The sequence below is a fragment of the Vidua chalybeata genome, chromosome 2, assembly GCF_026979565.1.
Source record: "Vidua chalybeata isolate OUT-0048 chromosome 2, bVidCha1 merged haplotype, whole genome shotgun sequence".
NCBI classification, from domain to species: domain Eukaryota; kingdom Metazoa; phylum Chordata; class Aves; order Passeriformes; family Viduidae; genus Vidua; species Vidua chalybeata.
In genome coordinates this window covers 23599929-23613603 of record NC_071531.1, presented here as the reverse complement: position 1 = coordinate 23613603, position 13675 = coordinate 23599929, and the positions used below count along the sequence as shown (strand labels likewise).

Below are 13675 nucleotides of genomic sequence, written 5' to 3'. Positions count from 1 at the left end.
ATGAACCGTAAATACTGCGTCTGTTCAGGCACAGAGCCTGGAATGGAACCCAAGCTCCCCAAGTGTCACCACTACCTTTCTGCAGTCAGCAAGTTTAACCTAGATGGTTTAAGAAGACGCTTCTTTAACCTCTGGAACAGTTCCAGCAAAAAAAGGGAAGCCTAATGCTGTTTTCAGCTGTTAAAGCAAGTGACAAAGGTCATGTAAATGGTTTTCTACAGCTGATGTAAAAACTGCATCAGTCTTTACTTGAGGACTGATAACCTACATTTCTATTTTTCATTCCACCAGGAAATGTGACAGAGAAAAATAAAATAAATCAGGGAAAATATGTGATCTTGTGATTAAAGATGCTTGTAATTTATGGTTCTACAAGTTATATATTTATATTACAGAGATCAGAAATCTTCCACTTCTCAAAGTTTGTGCCTGAAAAACCTTGTTAGACATCTTTTTTCATTCTTGCCTCTCATATATGAAAGTCACTATAAACAGTATTTTAAGGAAAATAAAATTTATATCGATCTGAGAGATCCTGCAATAACCGAGTATACAGTGTAGACTGTGCACACCTCAGCTTTAAAAACACACACGTAAACACTGAGAATTTTATAGTAATTTTGTAAATTGAGATTTTTCTTAGTCTGTATATGAAATTCAAATTCATTTGTTATCATTTGGTATTGTGTGAATCTCAGATTCCTTATGCTCTCAGCCCACAATTAGCATTTGAATCATCTATAGAAATCTTGTGAATATATTGGGAGTGAAAAAAAGATATCACAAGCAAAAATCCTAAAGCGAACTCTCTGTTTAAGGAAACTCAGTGTAATTTGATCTGAAGGGAAATACAGCTCTTCTACCTGAGTACAATCAGATATGCCAAATATGAACAAAAATACTCAAGAAAAAAGAGTGAGATATGTCTGGATAAAATGTATTGAGATATGTCTGGATGCTCTAGAGGATTTTCTGACCATAAATTAAAGTCTCCAACTACTTGACAGGGACAATATTTATTCCTTGTGTGACTATAATCTATTCTTTTTGAAACACTAAAAAAACACCCCCTTCTTTAGGCTTTTCTCACTGAAAGCATTTGTGGAGTGTGGTTGCAGAAGTTCAGAAACTGCATTCAAAGGAACTCCTGTGGCAATGGCCAAACTTCATGAGATTAAGTATCATCTCCCACAATGAGTTCATATATCCATCTACACTGAAGCAAATTCGAGCAACAGATGTGAATTTTTTTGTTTGTTTGTTTCGAGTGCAACATGCACTTGAAGAAAAAAAAGGTCATGGTTGAGTGCTAATCTGTTTTGGTAATGATGAGCAAATTAGTTCCTATAGTAAGAGGGTATATAATCTGAATTTAATCAAGGAGCAGAGTCCCTTTTACAATCTGAAATAAATGTTGTGTTTTGATGAACTGATGAATCAGAGGGGTATGATCCAGATCAACCAAATGTGTGTAAGGGAGAATATACTTAGAGAATGACAATTTGAAAATGACACAGGAATTATATAAATTGCTAAGAAACATGAGGTAGGCCTGATGATATCTATAATGTTTTTTTTTATTTAGGTGGAATATTTCCAATTTATATTGGAAGAAATCCTTTCTAGTACAGGAGTTACTCTTGCAGAGATTCAGTCAGCAGTTGAAAAAATGTCCTGTCTTTTTTTTTTTTTTTGACATCATGAAGCCCTTTAAACCTCAAAGCCAGAGGCTAAATCTGTCTTACTAAGTAGGAGAGTGCATTGAAGCAAGCTTAAGTATCCCTTATAATCCACACTGCTTAACTGTTAGCTCTCCCCCTGACTCTCCTTTGGACCACTCCAACCAGCTCTCTACAAACATGACTAATCTCCTATAGAGGAACCTAGCTTTAAACAATATGAATGTGAGCCAGGCTGTTGCCTGGCTTAATCCCTAGTCCTCTTTTATTTAGTGATTTAACAGTTTAGACATAGGCATCATCCCCCAAGGATGAAATTTTGGGAGAGGTAGTGTTTAAGCTACTGCAGAGTCAGCTCTGACCTGCATGTCTCTGATAGCTGTTTGAAAGGTGACATTTCTGTGATAAACAGCAAAGAAACAGCTTGTGCCTGGGAATTGTGCCAAAGTACCCAAGGCAAATGTCAGAGCTGCAGCCTATTCCCACAATGGGGAGGGCGAGTATGCGCTCTCCTGATCACAGCAGCTGGAAGACGTCCAGCAGGGACAGCACTACCAGTGCCAGATTGCTAGCTGTCCACAAAGTAAATTCAAATTAAGGGGCCAGCCTGAGAAACACAAGTTGCCCTTCTGCAGCTGGCACCAGTGCCAGCACGGGCAGGGTGGTACCCAAGCGATGACGACGTGTGCCCTGCGCTGGTGTGCACAGACAGCAACCACAAATACACCAGCACTGCCCCTGCTGCGTGAGAGGGACACAGAGCAGTTCCAGCTGCCATCAAAAACAGGGTTAAACATGTCAAGGTCCAAAAGGCCCTGTTAAATTTACATAGGCAACCCTGACATATTCTAATTTCTTGAGGCTATCTTTGTTGGCTTGATAATCTTATTTTGCAGAGGTTTTTGTGTGTCACAGGTGCAAATTTGGGTGTGTGTTATTTTCTATCATTTTATTAGGGTAAAATGATTAAGGTAAGCAACTATGATCTTAATACCTCAATAATATCAATTTTTTGGATATAATGTTAATATGCATTAAAAACACAAAATTGCCTTTAGCCTTAATACTTATTGGGGGCAGAAGGGAGGAAATTACAGCAGTTCTAGGAACTCAGAATAACATTGTTTAAAAATTGATCTATTTTTTAATGTTTGCAGACTGGTATTATTTTAATTAACAGTCTATTACACTCAGTAATAATGTAATCTGTTTCTGTAAAGCAGATTCTTGTCTTACAGAGACTGACCTTCAGGCAGTAGTCTCAGCTGTCCTATTCTGTACTCAGTAGCCATATCCTGTACACAAGCCTCAAACTCTCCAGCAATATCCTGTACCCCTATGCAAGAAAAATATTCTACTCTGGATGATCTCTGGATCATTCTGTCACAGGACAATTCATTTATTATTCATCCATGCTCTGTTTTAATATTCAGACTAATAATGCTTTTACATGGTAAATTTATCCATTAAACTGGTTTTCTTTACAAATATTTGTAAAGATAGACACAGATACTATTTTTTTTTCAACATCAGGTAATACATACTGACACTTAAAACTCTTATTCATTCCCTCTCTGGAAACAATACAACAGCATTCTGCTACATTTTGCTTGTGATAAGATTGGTTTTGTTTTAAGTATCTAATTCTACTCCTCTTCTAGGATTCCCTCTGTACAACTTTATATTTTCTAAATATAAGGCATCAACTCCATGCCCCCTTAATGATGACTGGGGGCATCCAGAACACCAGTGGGCAGTTGCCTCATCCTTTAGCCCCACACTTTGATCTGGATTCCTCATGAAAGATTTAAAACTATTCAGATTACACTTCTGACATATGCTAGTTGCCCATGATTTCTATAACCAAGGAGGTTCAGACCTATAAGCAATGAATCATCTCCCCTGTTTTAAATGCATCCCCTAGAATTCTCTGAGTTGTCTTCTAGAGGTGATTCTTCCCAGTAGACAAGAAAAAGCTTTGACTTTGTCCTTAAGTTTAGTCGGCTAAATTTGGTTGAGAAGAACCCCATCCGAAATAAAAATGGATTTGCCATTACCAAGGAATCTCTACAGCCAGGTTTATTATAAGGTGTGGATGCAATGTCTTTCACATTATTAGTTCACTCAGATTGATGTATCTTTCACCAGTAATTTTTCATATAAATTACTCTAGAAGATGGAGCAGGAAGAGTTTTATAATCCACTTCATTCACAACTTGAGATTTGTAACAAGAAGCTTACAGTGCCTTTATTCTTTACAACTTTCCTCCTGTGCAGAAGCAAATTAAATTTCCTCACTATAAATTTAAAACTTACACAGTTCTTTGGGGGTTTTTTTGTCTTCTTTTTTTTTTTTCTCCAGGAAATGTAAATTAGTACTATCTCTATTATTGCTATGCTCTTACAAATAGCCAAATGTATGGGTTTTTTCCCATTTTGTCTATTTACAAATATAGAATAATATATGTAGAGAGCTGAAGTGCTTCAATTTAGTCTGGATGTTACTCTAAAATAGAGTAACACTTTCTTCATATCACAACTTTTTTTTTTTTGTGATATGTAAAATATATGTATGTAAGGTATGTACCATAAAATAGCTCAAAAACTAAATCTGTAATTTGTATAACTAATTTAATAGCATTTTATTAAGGTGGGATGTTTCTCCACATGAAAAATACATCTGCAGCTATTTTATAAACAGGAAAAACTATCAGTCCTTAAGACTCCTGGAATGTAATATTATTCCAATATTGGATGGGGTTTGGTTGCAGGTAGTGCAGCACCAGTGCTAGAAAATTATTCAATGACAATAGTTTACAACAGGTTTTCTGAAATTTCTGTGACCACTCATTAAAGGATCGTTGCTTATTAGACAAGCCATAAAACAAGTAAAGATTATTTTGGTGTTCAAATACATTTCTGAAAGGAAAGAAATCCTCCCAAGAACTTAAAAAGACAGCAAACTAAAACAAAATAAACTTTATGAGAGTCTTCCAGTACAAGATATTTATCACTCTAGCAAGTTTTTTAAGTGTGACTTTTTAAAAAAATATGCCACAAGTACGTGTTAGAGGAGTGTGAAACTGTAAGGGATCAAGTCCAGAATTTATATTAATTGCTTTTTCAGGGAACATTAAAATTTTTGGCTAAAAAATAACCATTTCCTCATAAATATATTTTACTTTAAAAGACACTATCCAATTCATGTCTTGTCTAAGGTTATTTCCTTTCTGCCAAATTACTTTTACCCAAAATAGGAACAATGCTCATATTAGTCTATAATTAATTACTCAAATGGAATTATAAATATGGTATGCATGAGAATTCATTCTAAGGCTAAAAGATATTTCAAAATTATCATCATAAGAAAGGAAATTTTAAAAACACCCTGATGGTGTAGTTACCAGAAAGAAGTAGAAGATATGTAATAAATCCCTTTAATAATGGAATTTAAATTATTTACTTGTTTCTTACAAACAGAATCACAGAAAAGCTGTATTAATCTGCTTAATAACATTGAGAAAATATATATAGTGATAACAGGATATTTCTAAACTTTGTTATTTACTAACACTACAGAGGGAAAATATTTAGTCTGTATTTAGCTAATTTTAATGAAGAAGAATACAATGTTTCTTCATGGCCTTTGTCTGTGCGTACCCATGCTGGTTGTATAGAGACTAGAGCAGCTGGTCCCTTACTCCTCACTGAAAACTCCTGAAATAGTAAGAATTGTCATCTGGGACATAAGGGAGATGCAATCCAACAAAAGTGCCAACAAGAAGGATCATTTCAAAAATAGCAATCTGTCCTCTTAGAATTCTTCTATAGGAAAGACATTTTTTCCATTAGCCACTTTCAACTACAAACTTTACATGTACAGGCCTGTTTCTAAAAGAAAAATACCTATCTTCATAAGAAAAAGAGTATTTCAAGTCATCCAGAGTTAGTGTTGCAAACATATGCATGATACACATATATAAGGAAAGGTAAGTCCTTTCCCAGCCCTTTCAAGTGACTTCTTTAAAGTCCTCTTGAATTAAACTTGGGTTTAGCTTTACAGTAGAAGAAATGGACAGCTGTAGTACAACAACCACATTGTGGCAGTACAAAGCCCTAACTTGTAAGCCATCCTGAAATTAGGAACAAGAAGCTCAAGACTGCATCACTGCTATCCCTTACTTCTGAGTAAGAGCTTTCCTGCCCTACTGAAGTCTGAAGATAGACAGAGTGAGTGCAGAGGGATAAGTGAGATTAGTAGAACTGTAGCAGAATTACAGAACGGCATAGGATAAGACAGGATGAGAAAATTAAATCTACAGTAAATTCAAAAGACCCCTGATACCTCACTGGCTAACAAACCTTTGGTTCAGTATATCTCTGTGTGAAATTTTTCTCTGTAAATTTACATTACCTGAAGTTGTTGAGGAGACACTTCAGGCCATATATATGTATATATATATATATATATATATATATATATATATATATATATAACTAAATTACTTAATCTGTTATGAAAATATGCATATCTTTGACACTCTATAAAAGAGCAGGCATGGGGTATCTCAGTAGGAGAAATCTATTACCCAGCAGAACAAACTCATCTAAATAAACACATCTACTTTTACTATTTTACTATAACTTTTGCTACATTTTTTGCTGTTTTCTTGTTGTAAAGTGTATTATTTATTTTCTGAAGTCTGTGCTAAGATGTATCCCAGAGATTTTTAGCAGACACCTATGGGTAAGTGGTGATTTGTATGCCCTGAGGTGGGTAGAGAGCTGTGAAGAACTCTCCTAAAGTGGTCAAACTGTAACAAAGACTCACTGAACATGTCTAGGGAGACTGAGGATGAAGGAGCATTGAAAAGGTAAGAAAACTGAAAACTGGAAAAGTATTAAGAGGGACAAGTCATGTTTAGGCATGGCCTCTAAATTACAAACCCAGGACACACTTCCATACCTCAATGACTGGAAAACTTTGAATACAGCTGCTAGATGAATCCTGGAAATTTATTCACAGAAATCCACACAGCAAAAAATGAAATAAACTTTGATATTAGATTGTAAAAAAATAACAGACAGAGTGTTTATTTTGTCTTCCTTTCAAATGTCAGTGCAAACCTAGTTTTTGCTGTAGACAAACTGCTGCTGGTGGTAGATTGAGCTGTACTGGGTTAATACCTTTACAAAGCTCATTCTCTGTTATCTGAGATGCCAATCTGTACTACAGGAATGAGGCAGTTTTTTGCATTAAAGTAAGAATAGTCTCTCAGACTTGAAAGCATTTGCTATCGCTACAGAAGACTACAATAAAGGAAAGAGAAGCAGGTGAAAAATCATGCTTTACCTGTCCATACTTTGCAGCCAAATGTAGGGGTGTCCAGTACTGATTATCCACTACATTGAGATCAGCCTCATGATCTAGTATCAGAGATGCAACATTCTTGTATCCATTAGCACAGGCCACATGCAGCTGTAATATAAAAGTTAATTTTTGCATATGTTAATAATTTAAAGAACTCATCCATGGTGTAGTACTTCATGTCTTTACTAAATCACAGTTACAGCAACCACAAAATGCAAATGTGATTACGACAGGCTCGAAAACCACTGCAAAATCTTTTTTAGCATTTATAAACAAGATAACACCTGAAAAAAATAATTCTAGCTTTTTGTGAGGTACTCAACAATCTAGTCTATCACTTTTCATATATATGTTCAAGAGAACATGCTTTCAAACACATTCAAGACTCCATTAGCCAAGGTAAAATCATAGATTTCAACAGAGCTTGGGCTCTCTTTGAGCCTAGAACTAACTTTCTTTTGTATCAGTTCAAGTATCCCAGATTTAAGCTGACACTACTCCAAAATGAATTAATTAGCACATAATCAAACCAAGCACATTGACATTGCAGCACAAAATTAGTGACAAAAATACTTTTTCAGTTTTGAACCACAAAGATTTTATTTTCTATACTTGCATTTCTTCCTTAGATACTTAATTATTTTAATTGGTAATTATTTAAACAATTTTAGTTGATATTCTGTATATCTAAACTTCATTTAAGAGTCAAAGTAGAATAGAAGGAGGGTGGGAAATGCAGTAACAGAGTGAGAGAAACTCAGGTCAGCAGTAACCTCAGGAGGTCAAGTAGCACAACCTGCTGCTAAAACAGGGATAACTCCAAAGGTAGCTGTGTTTGCTCAGGGCTTGTCATTCTGAGTAGCAAATACTGTAAGAGTGATAAAGTATGAAAACTGTAATGACAAGAAAATAAAAAGAGAAATTTAAAAATATCTTTATTAATGGTTGATTTGAGGAGCTCGACATTATCTTTTGCAATGTATTATTATTTAAGGCTCTGTACATGTTTGGCATTTATATCAGCAATCAATTCCACTATATGTTATTTATAAGATGAGATTTTTTTAATATAAAAAACCCTAACAGCTATGTGTAGTTTTATTTAAAACAAATAGGAAATATGCAAAATAAATATAAAAACAATATAATACCAAACAGGTCTTGTGAACAGAGAATAAGGGAAAGACATAATAGGGCAATAAAATTATTTTCTCTCATAATAATCAAATAGAAGAATAAAATCCAATAAGGAATCCTATATCAGGGAAAAAAAAATGTAATTTGCAGGTTTTGATGGAAATTGTTTCTTATATGTGGTGAATATCTGTTGAGGCATGTATTTCATATGATGAGATTGATCCAGGTTATGGTTTAGTGGTCTTTCCTTTCTCATAGTCCTCTGCTGTGATTTCAATCATTCCCTTTGCTTCTAGGAACAAGGGGGACAAGGCCTGAATTTGGAATTTGGCAAAATATAACTCATCATCCCCAGTCAGAAGAACTTAATACTCATGGTCAGTAAGAATAGGGCATAGGAATATTGCAGAAACTGAGAAGTCAGATTGTAGTTGGTCCCTATATCCCCAGACTGTACAGCCCAACTGCATGACTTTTTCTCCTCGGAGCATAGTTAGCAGAAGATGATTTTCTGGTGATTGAAATGGATGGATAATGGCAATAAAAAGGTCTTGCAATAAACCTGCTACTACAACTATGGAGTTCCAAAGTCACTGTAAGAATAGGAGACACTAAAATGAGAGTTTGGGATATAATTTCCCTTACCTGCTATTTCTGGTTCAGCTGCACATGCAGAGCATACATAAAGTTTTCACTATGAACATGATTGATGCAGAGGGAAGGAATACAGTAAACTCATCCAAAATCTTCCCCTGGAAAGGGTGCAAAACTCTCCTGGGGGCAGAACTTTGATTCTGCATGCTATGATTTCCAATGTAGAAAACTCTCAAATTTTTCCTGTAATTTGACATAGCTTCACGGTGGAGGGAGGGTGTGTTTTAACAGGAGAAATTACATTTTCTATTCAGAATCAACTTGACAAGTGCTATTTTCAAGCAGTGAAAAAGCTCCTAGGAAATATTTTATGGCTGGAGTCTTTTAAAGAAAAACTATTAGAGGAGAATACAGCAGAAAAAAAATCGTTTGTTGGTATTGCATGTGCACAAATGTAGGTGTTATGAGTCAATGAGAATGTGTGTATTTATATATTTAAAACAATAATTTCTTGCTTGATTCATCTTAATTTACACATGGATTTAGAGATATATATATCCAAACAAAATTGATTTGAGATTTAAAACAGAGATACTTGTCTTTTTTGTACAGATAGATGTAGAGGAACAAAATACTATTCAAAACCCTCTGATGTCCATACAACTATCACAGACTGGCTGATACAACACCCATGAATAAAGAGGTAGTTGTTTAACAAATACTGTATTTTCCACCAGTTTGTCAAACAAAAGTTTCACATAATAGAAATCTCAAAGAAAAGCAAAATCGCCTACTTTTTATCTATTTTTTGAAAAAATCAGATTTCAGCATAAAAACTGTTTATGCAAAAAGTATCCCTTTTGTCAACATTCTACTAAGAAAATAGCAAAAACCCCAAAGTATCTACAGTGTTCTTCTCCCAGTATTTGCAGTTCTGTTAAACATCTTTCAGAAATGTATTTCAACTATTCCAGCTAACTATAGGAAAAATTTTATACAGTAAGATTTATTTAAATTTATAACTCAGTTTAACTCAGACAATTCTGACTAAAATAGCAATAGAAGTACAATAGCTATGTGATTTAGCAGCTTAGATAAAAGAAGGTAATTTAATGCTTTTATGAAATAAACTAAAACTTGTGCTGTTTCTTCCCACCCTTCCCTGCTATCCTCCTGTTTTTAAATACAGTTAACTGCCTTGGAGTTGTCACCCCAAAAGTCACAGCGTTCAGTTTCTATAGACAGCCAGTGGCTGGATTCAATCCAGGTACTGAGGCTGATCACTTTTTCAGTTATAGCTTAAACACTCCACAGGTATGAAAATATGGAATAATTTAGTAAATTAATTCAGTATCAGGCAATGTAATTCAATGTAAATGTAGAAATGATAGCAATAATTATTAGTGCTCTAATTATATTTGTACACTATTTGCAGAAAAAACCCAAGGTACTTTTCAAAATGTATTCAATATATTAATGGTGCTCATTTACCATTCATTGATTGAATGATTGATTGATTGATTGATTGATAATGGTGTTGAAGATTTTATATGCAAAGGGAACATTCCACAGACATGCTATGGAAATACACATGAAATTAGAATTATTTGACAGCTGAAGAAATTGAAGTCCTGACAAAACAAATGGATAGAAGATCTATTTGCAGGGAAAAAAAAGTATAATAAACCCCAGTGACTATAAATAACATGTAAATTTGTGAGTAGGAGTACTTTTCTATGTATATGGTGAATGCTTCAGTACACTGAATCAAGATTGGATTGCTACAGGAAACAGTGTTTTAGTAGGGCTCAGCTAGAGGATACGAGCCAAAACCAGGGATCATTGAGTGAAGTTTCAGCCCCTCTCACACAGAATGTCAGAGACCACATGTATTTCCTGCAGCTTTAAACTATGGCTTTAATATTTTTGCTATTAAATTTTATGTTTCATATTTGTTGGCCAGGAGAAAAAAAGCCATCATTGAGATGTTGCACTACCCTATTTTAAAATCTGTATTATGTATGGAATTGACATACATCTGTTTTCAAAATACCAGGTAGAACCAAAACCTTCCTAAGAGAATTGCCTTGCAAACATGCTGAACTTGTTGCACCACATGCATATTCCCCGGGTGATGATTACATGTTGCCACTCACCAGGGTAACTCCTTCATCATTCTTTTGATTCACGCTCCCTCCACTTGAGATAAGCTGTCGGACGTCTGTAAGCATTGTCATAGCTCTCTGAATCTTCATTTGGCGTAAGGAATTCAGCTCTACACCTGGAAAAAGAAAAGGATAAACCTTCTGCTATTTTATTCATCACTAAAGAGCAGATATATGATTTTGTGTTCTGGGTTTTTAAAAGCTTAATCAACATTTAAATAGATTTTAGTATATATTTTTGAGTGTTTACTTACCTACAGTTACCAGAAAGTCTACTCCTATATTTATCAGTGGATACATAGATGATTTAAGTCAGTGAGCAATATCCAATAAACCACCCTGGTCTCCTACTGACTGCAAGAGCAGTTGCAGGTAAAGCAGCTAAAATATCATGAAACCCACTGAAAGTGTGAAATAGTTGTGACTGGGAAAATAATTAAAAAATCTAAGGAAGCCACTCAAATGTTTGGGACTTAATTTTTTTGTTGTTGCATTCTTTCAGCCTGCTTCACAGTATCCAGACCAGTCCCTCAAATTTGGTGCGTGAACTGCTTGAGAGATCGTGAAGTCAAGCAAATGACATTAAAACTCAACACTTTTTGATGTGCCTGAGTTATTTTTAACTGGGATTAGTTTTCCAGCTGAGCCAAGATCATTTCAAGGTCCCACAAACCAAGAGGAAATGTGGTGTGGCAGTAGGAACAACTAGAAGTGGATGAGAGGAATGAAGAGTGTGGGATTGCTTGTGTCAGCATTGCTAATGAAACAATTGTCAAAGTACAGTATTAAAAAGAAGATAAAAAAGGCAGTTTATAACCAAAAGAAAGCATAGTCTCCAGTCTGAAGAGGTTTAAAATAAGAACCAGGATACAACAAAAGTAAGAAGTGGTTAAATTAGCAACTGGCTGTGGCTTGATTGGAATAAATAACCAAAACTACTGGGGCTTCATTCTTCTGCTTCTAGTTCCATATTATTTAAATGCATATATAGAAAATGAAATTTGAGTATAAAAATTCTATTCTGGCCATGACATAGCAAAAAATCATATGAAAAAATGATTTTTTGTTTCTCTTCTACATTTGTCACTGAGTTGAAAAATGACAAACTATAAATTAATTTAATTAATATGTATTTAACAATGTTTTACCTTCAACAGTTCTTGAAGTTCTTTACATTACCAAAACAATTGAAGCATGTTTAAGGGTAAAACATATTTTGAGTTTCTTATTTTTAATCTGCCCTGTATAAATGGGTACACATTTATACCCTTGTATAAATGGGTGCACAACATGTAGTTCATCAAAGAATTCAATTTTTTCCCAACATGCCACTGTACATATGCTTTATGTTCTGTTGCCCGCAACACTTGTAAGAGTTTCAGCTCTGAAGTGAAATGTTCAGTGTGAGCACTGTCTTCCTATTCTCTTATTTTTAGACCTGTCACCTACATGATACTGAAGAACACCAAACGTAAAACAAATATACAAATATGAGATGGATAAAATTATGCTTTTTGTATCTGGATCCACCCTGTAATCGTTCATGTGAATGTAATTTAGACAAACACATACATATATCTACATATATCTGCATCTATTTGTCTGCATATATGTGTCTGTATATATATGGTACTGATCGATTAAATCAGACAATGTCCCCAAAGGAGAATGTGTTTAACATCCTACTACCTGAAAGTTGCTAGACCAGAACACAATGCCAATTTCACATAATGTTCTCAGTGTGTCCTAATAATCAATGTTTTTTTGTCAGAACTAAAGGTTTTATCCCTTCATCACATTTCAAAATAATGATTTGAAACTACCTGATGACATTTACAGACTACCAATGCCACATGATGTAAATTAAATCTTTTTTTTTTTCTTTCTGTTACTATCCATTTCCTGCTTTTTGCAACAGTAAATGAATGGCTTAACACTCTTGCCCAGTGACAGAACTCTCCCAAATACCTAAGGGCAATACATCCAAAATTAATTTATCATTTACAGTGTTGACTTTACATTTTAAATACTCAATCTCGAAGATTGAGCAAAATTAAACTTCACTGGTTCAGATGAAGTTTTTTCTAATGTTCTCAGGTAAGGAAGATTAAAGTTTAAAAAAAGATGAAGGATTTTATATCTGATGAAGGCAGACATGCTTAAGTACGGCTAACAGAACTTATGTCAATTTTTATTTCTCTTGATATGTCTGGTAAACAGTTAGAACAAGTTTTGGGTTTCAAGTAGAGAGGAAATGGGTGGAAATTAATTTACTACCTCTTTGTCTGAGAATACCTCAAACACTCAAAACTGAAAACTAAGTTCACAATCCACAGATTAGAAATACAGCTTCTGATTGTCCCAAGAAGAAAAAATGAAAAATAAAAAAAAAAACTGAGAGTGAAACACAATTATTATGAGTTTGTTTCCTTCATAATTTTTAACATAAATAACAGTAATGCCTACGTGTTGAGGGCAGAGGCCAGCTGAGTCCACTCAGCCTTTTCTAGCAATTTACTACTGACTTACACCCAGCATAGTCAGAGAATTAACATATCAGTACGTTGTTATATTAACAGTGAAATATTGATCCTTACTTCCTGTAAATTGCCTTTTATAGAACCTTGGTGTGACTTATCTGAGGCCACAAAAAACCTAGTCATTGAAAGATTTACTCTGTTCATATTTAAGAGGAAATCAAGAAAAGCATTCAGTTGCATTAATTGCTG

At 34.6% G+C, this 13675-nt stretch overlaps 1 protein-coding gene across 1 annotated transcript in view; it reads right to left on the bottom strand.

Annotated features, from left to right (window-relative positions):
- The window catches only part of MYO16 (myosin XVI), a 353672-nt gene that overhangs the window by 183021 nt on the left and 156976 nt on the right, over positions 1-13675 (bottom strand). The window contains exons 6-7 of the mRNA XM_053935810.1: positions 10938-11062; positions 7033-7158 (exon numbers count right to left, since the gene is read on the bottom strand). Of these exons, the coding sequence (XP_053791785.1) occupies positions 7033-7158; positions 10938-11062 (251 nt within the window). The remainder of the gene's footprint in view (positions 1-7032; positions 7159-10937; positions 11063-13675) is intronic.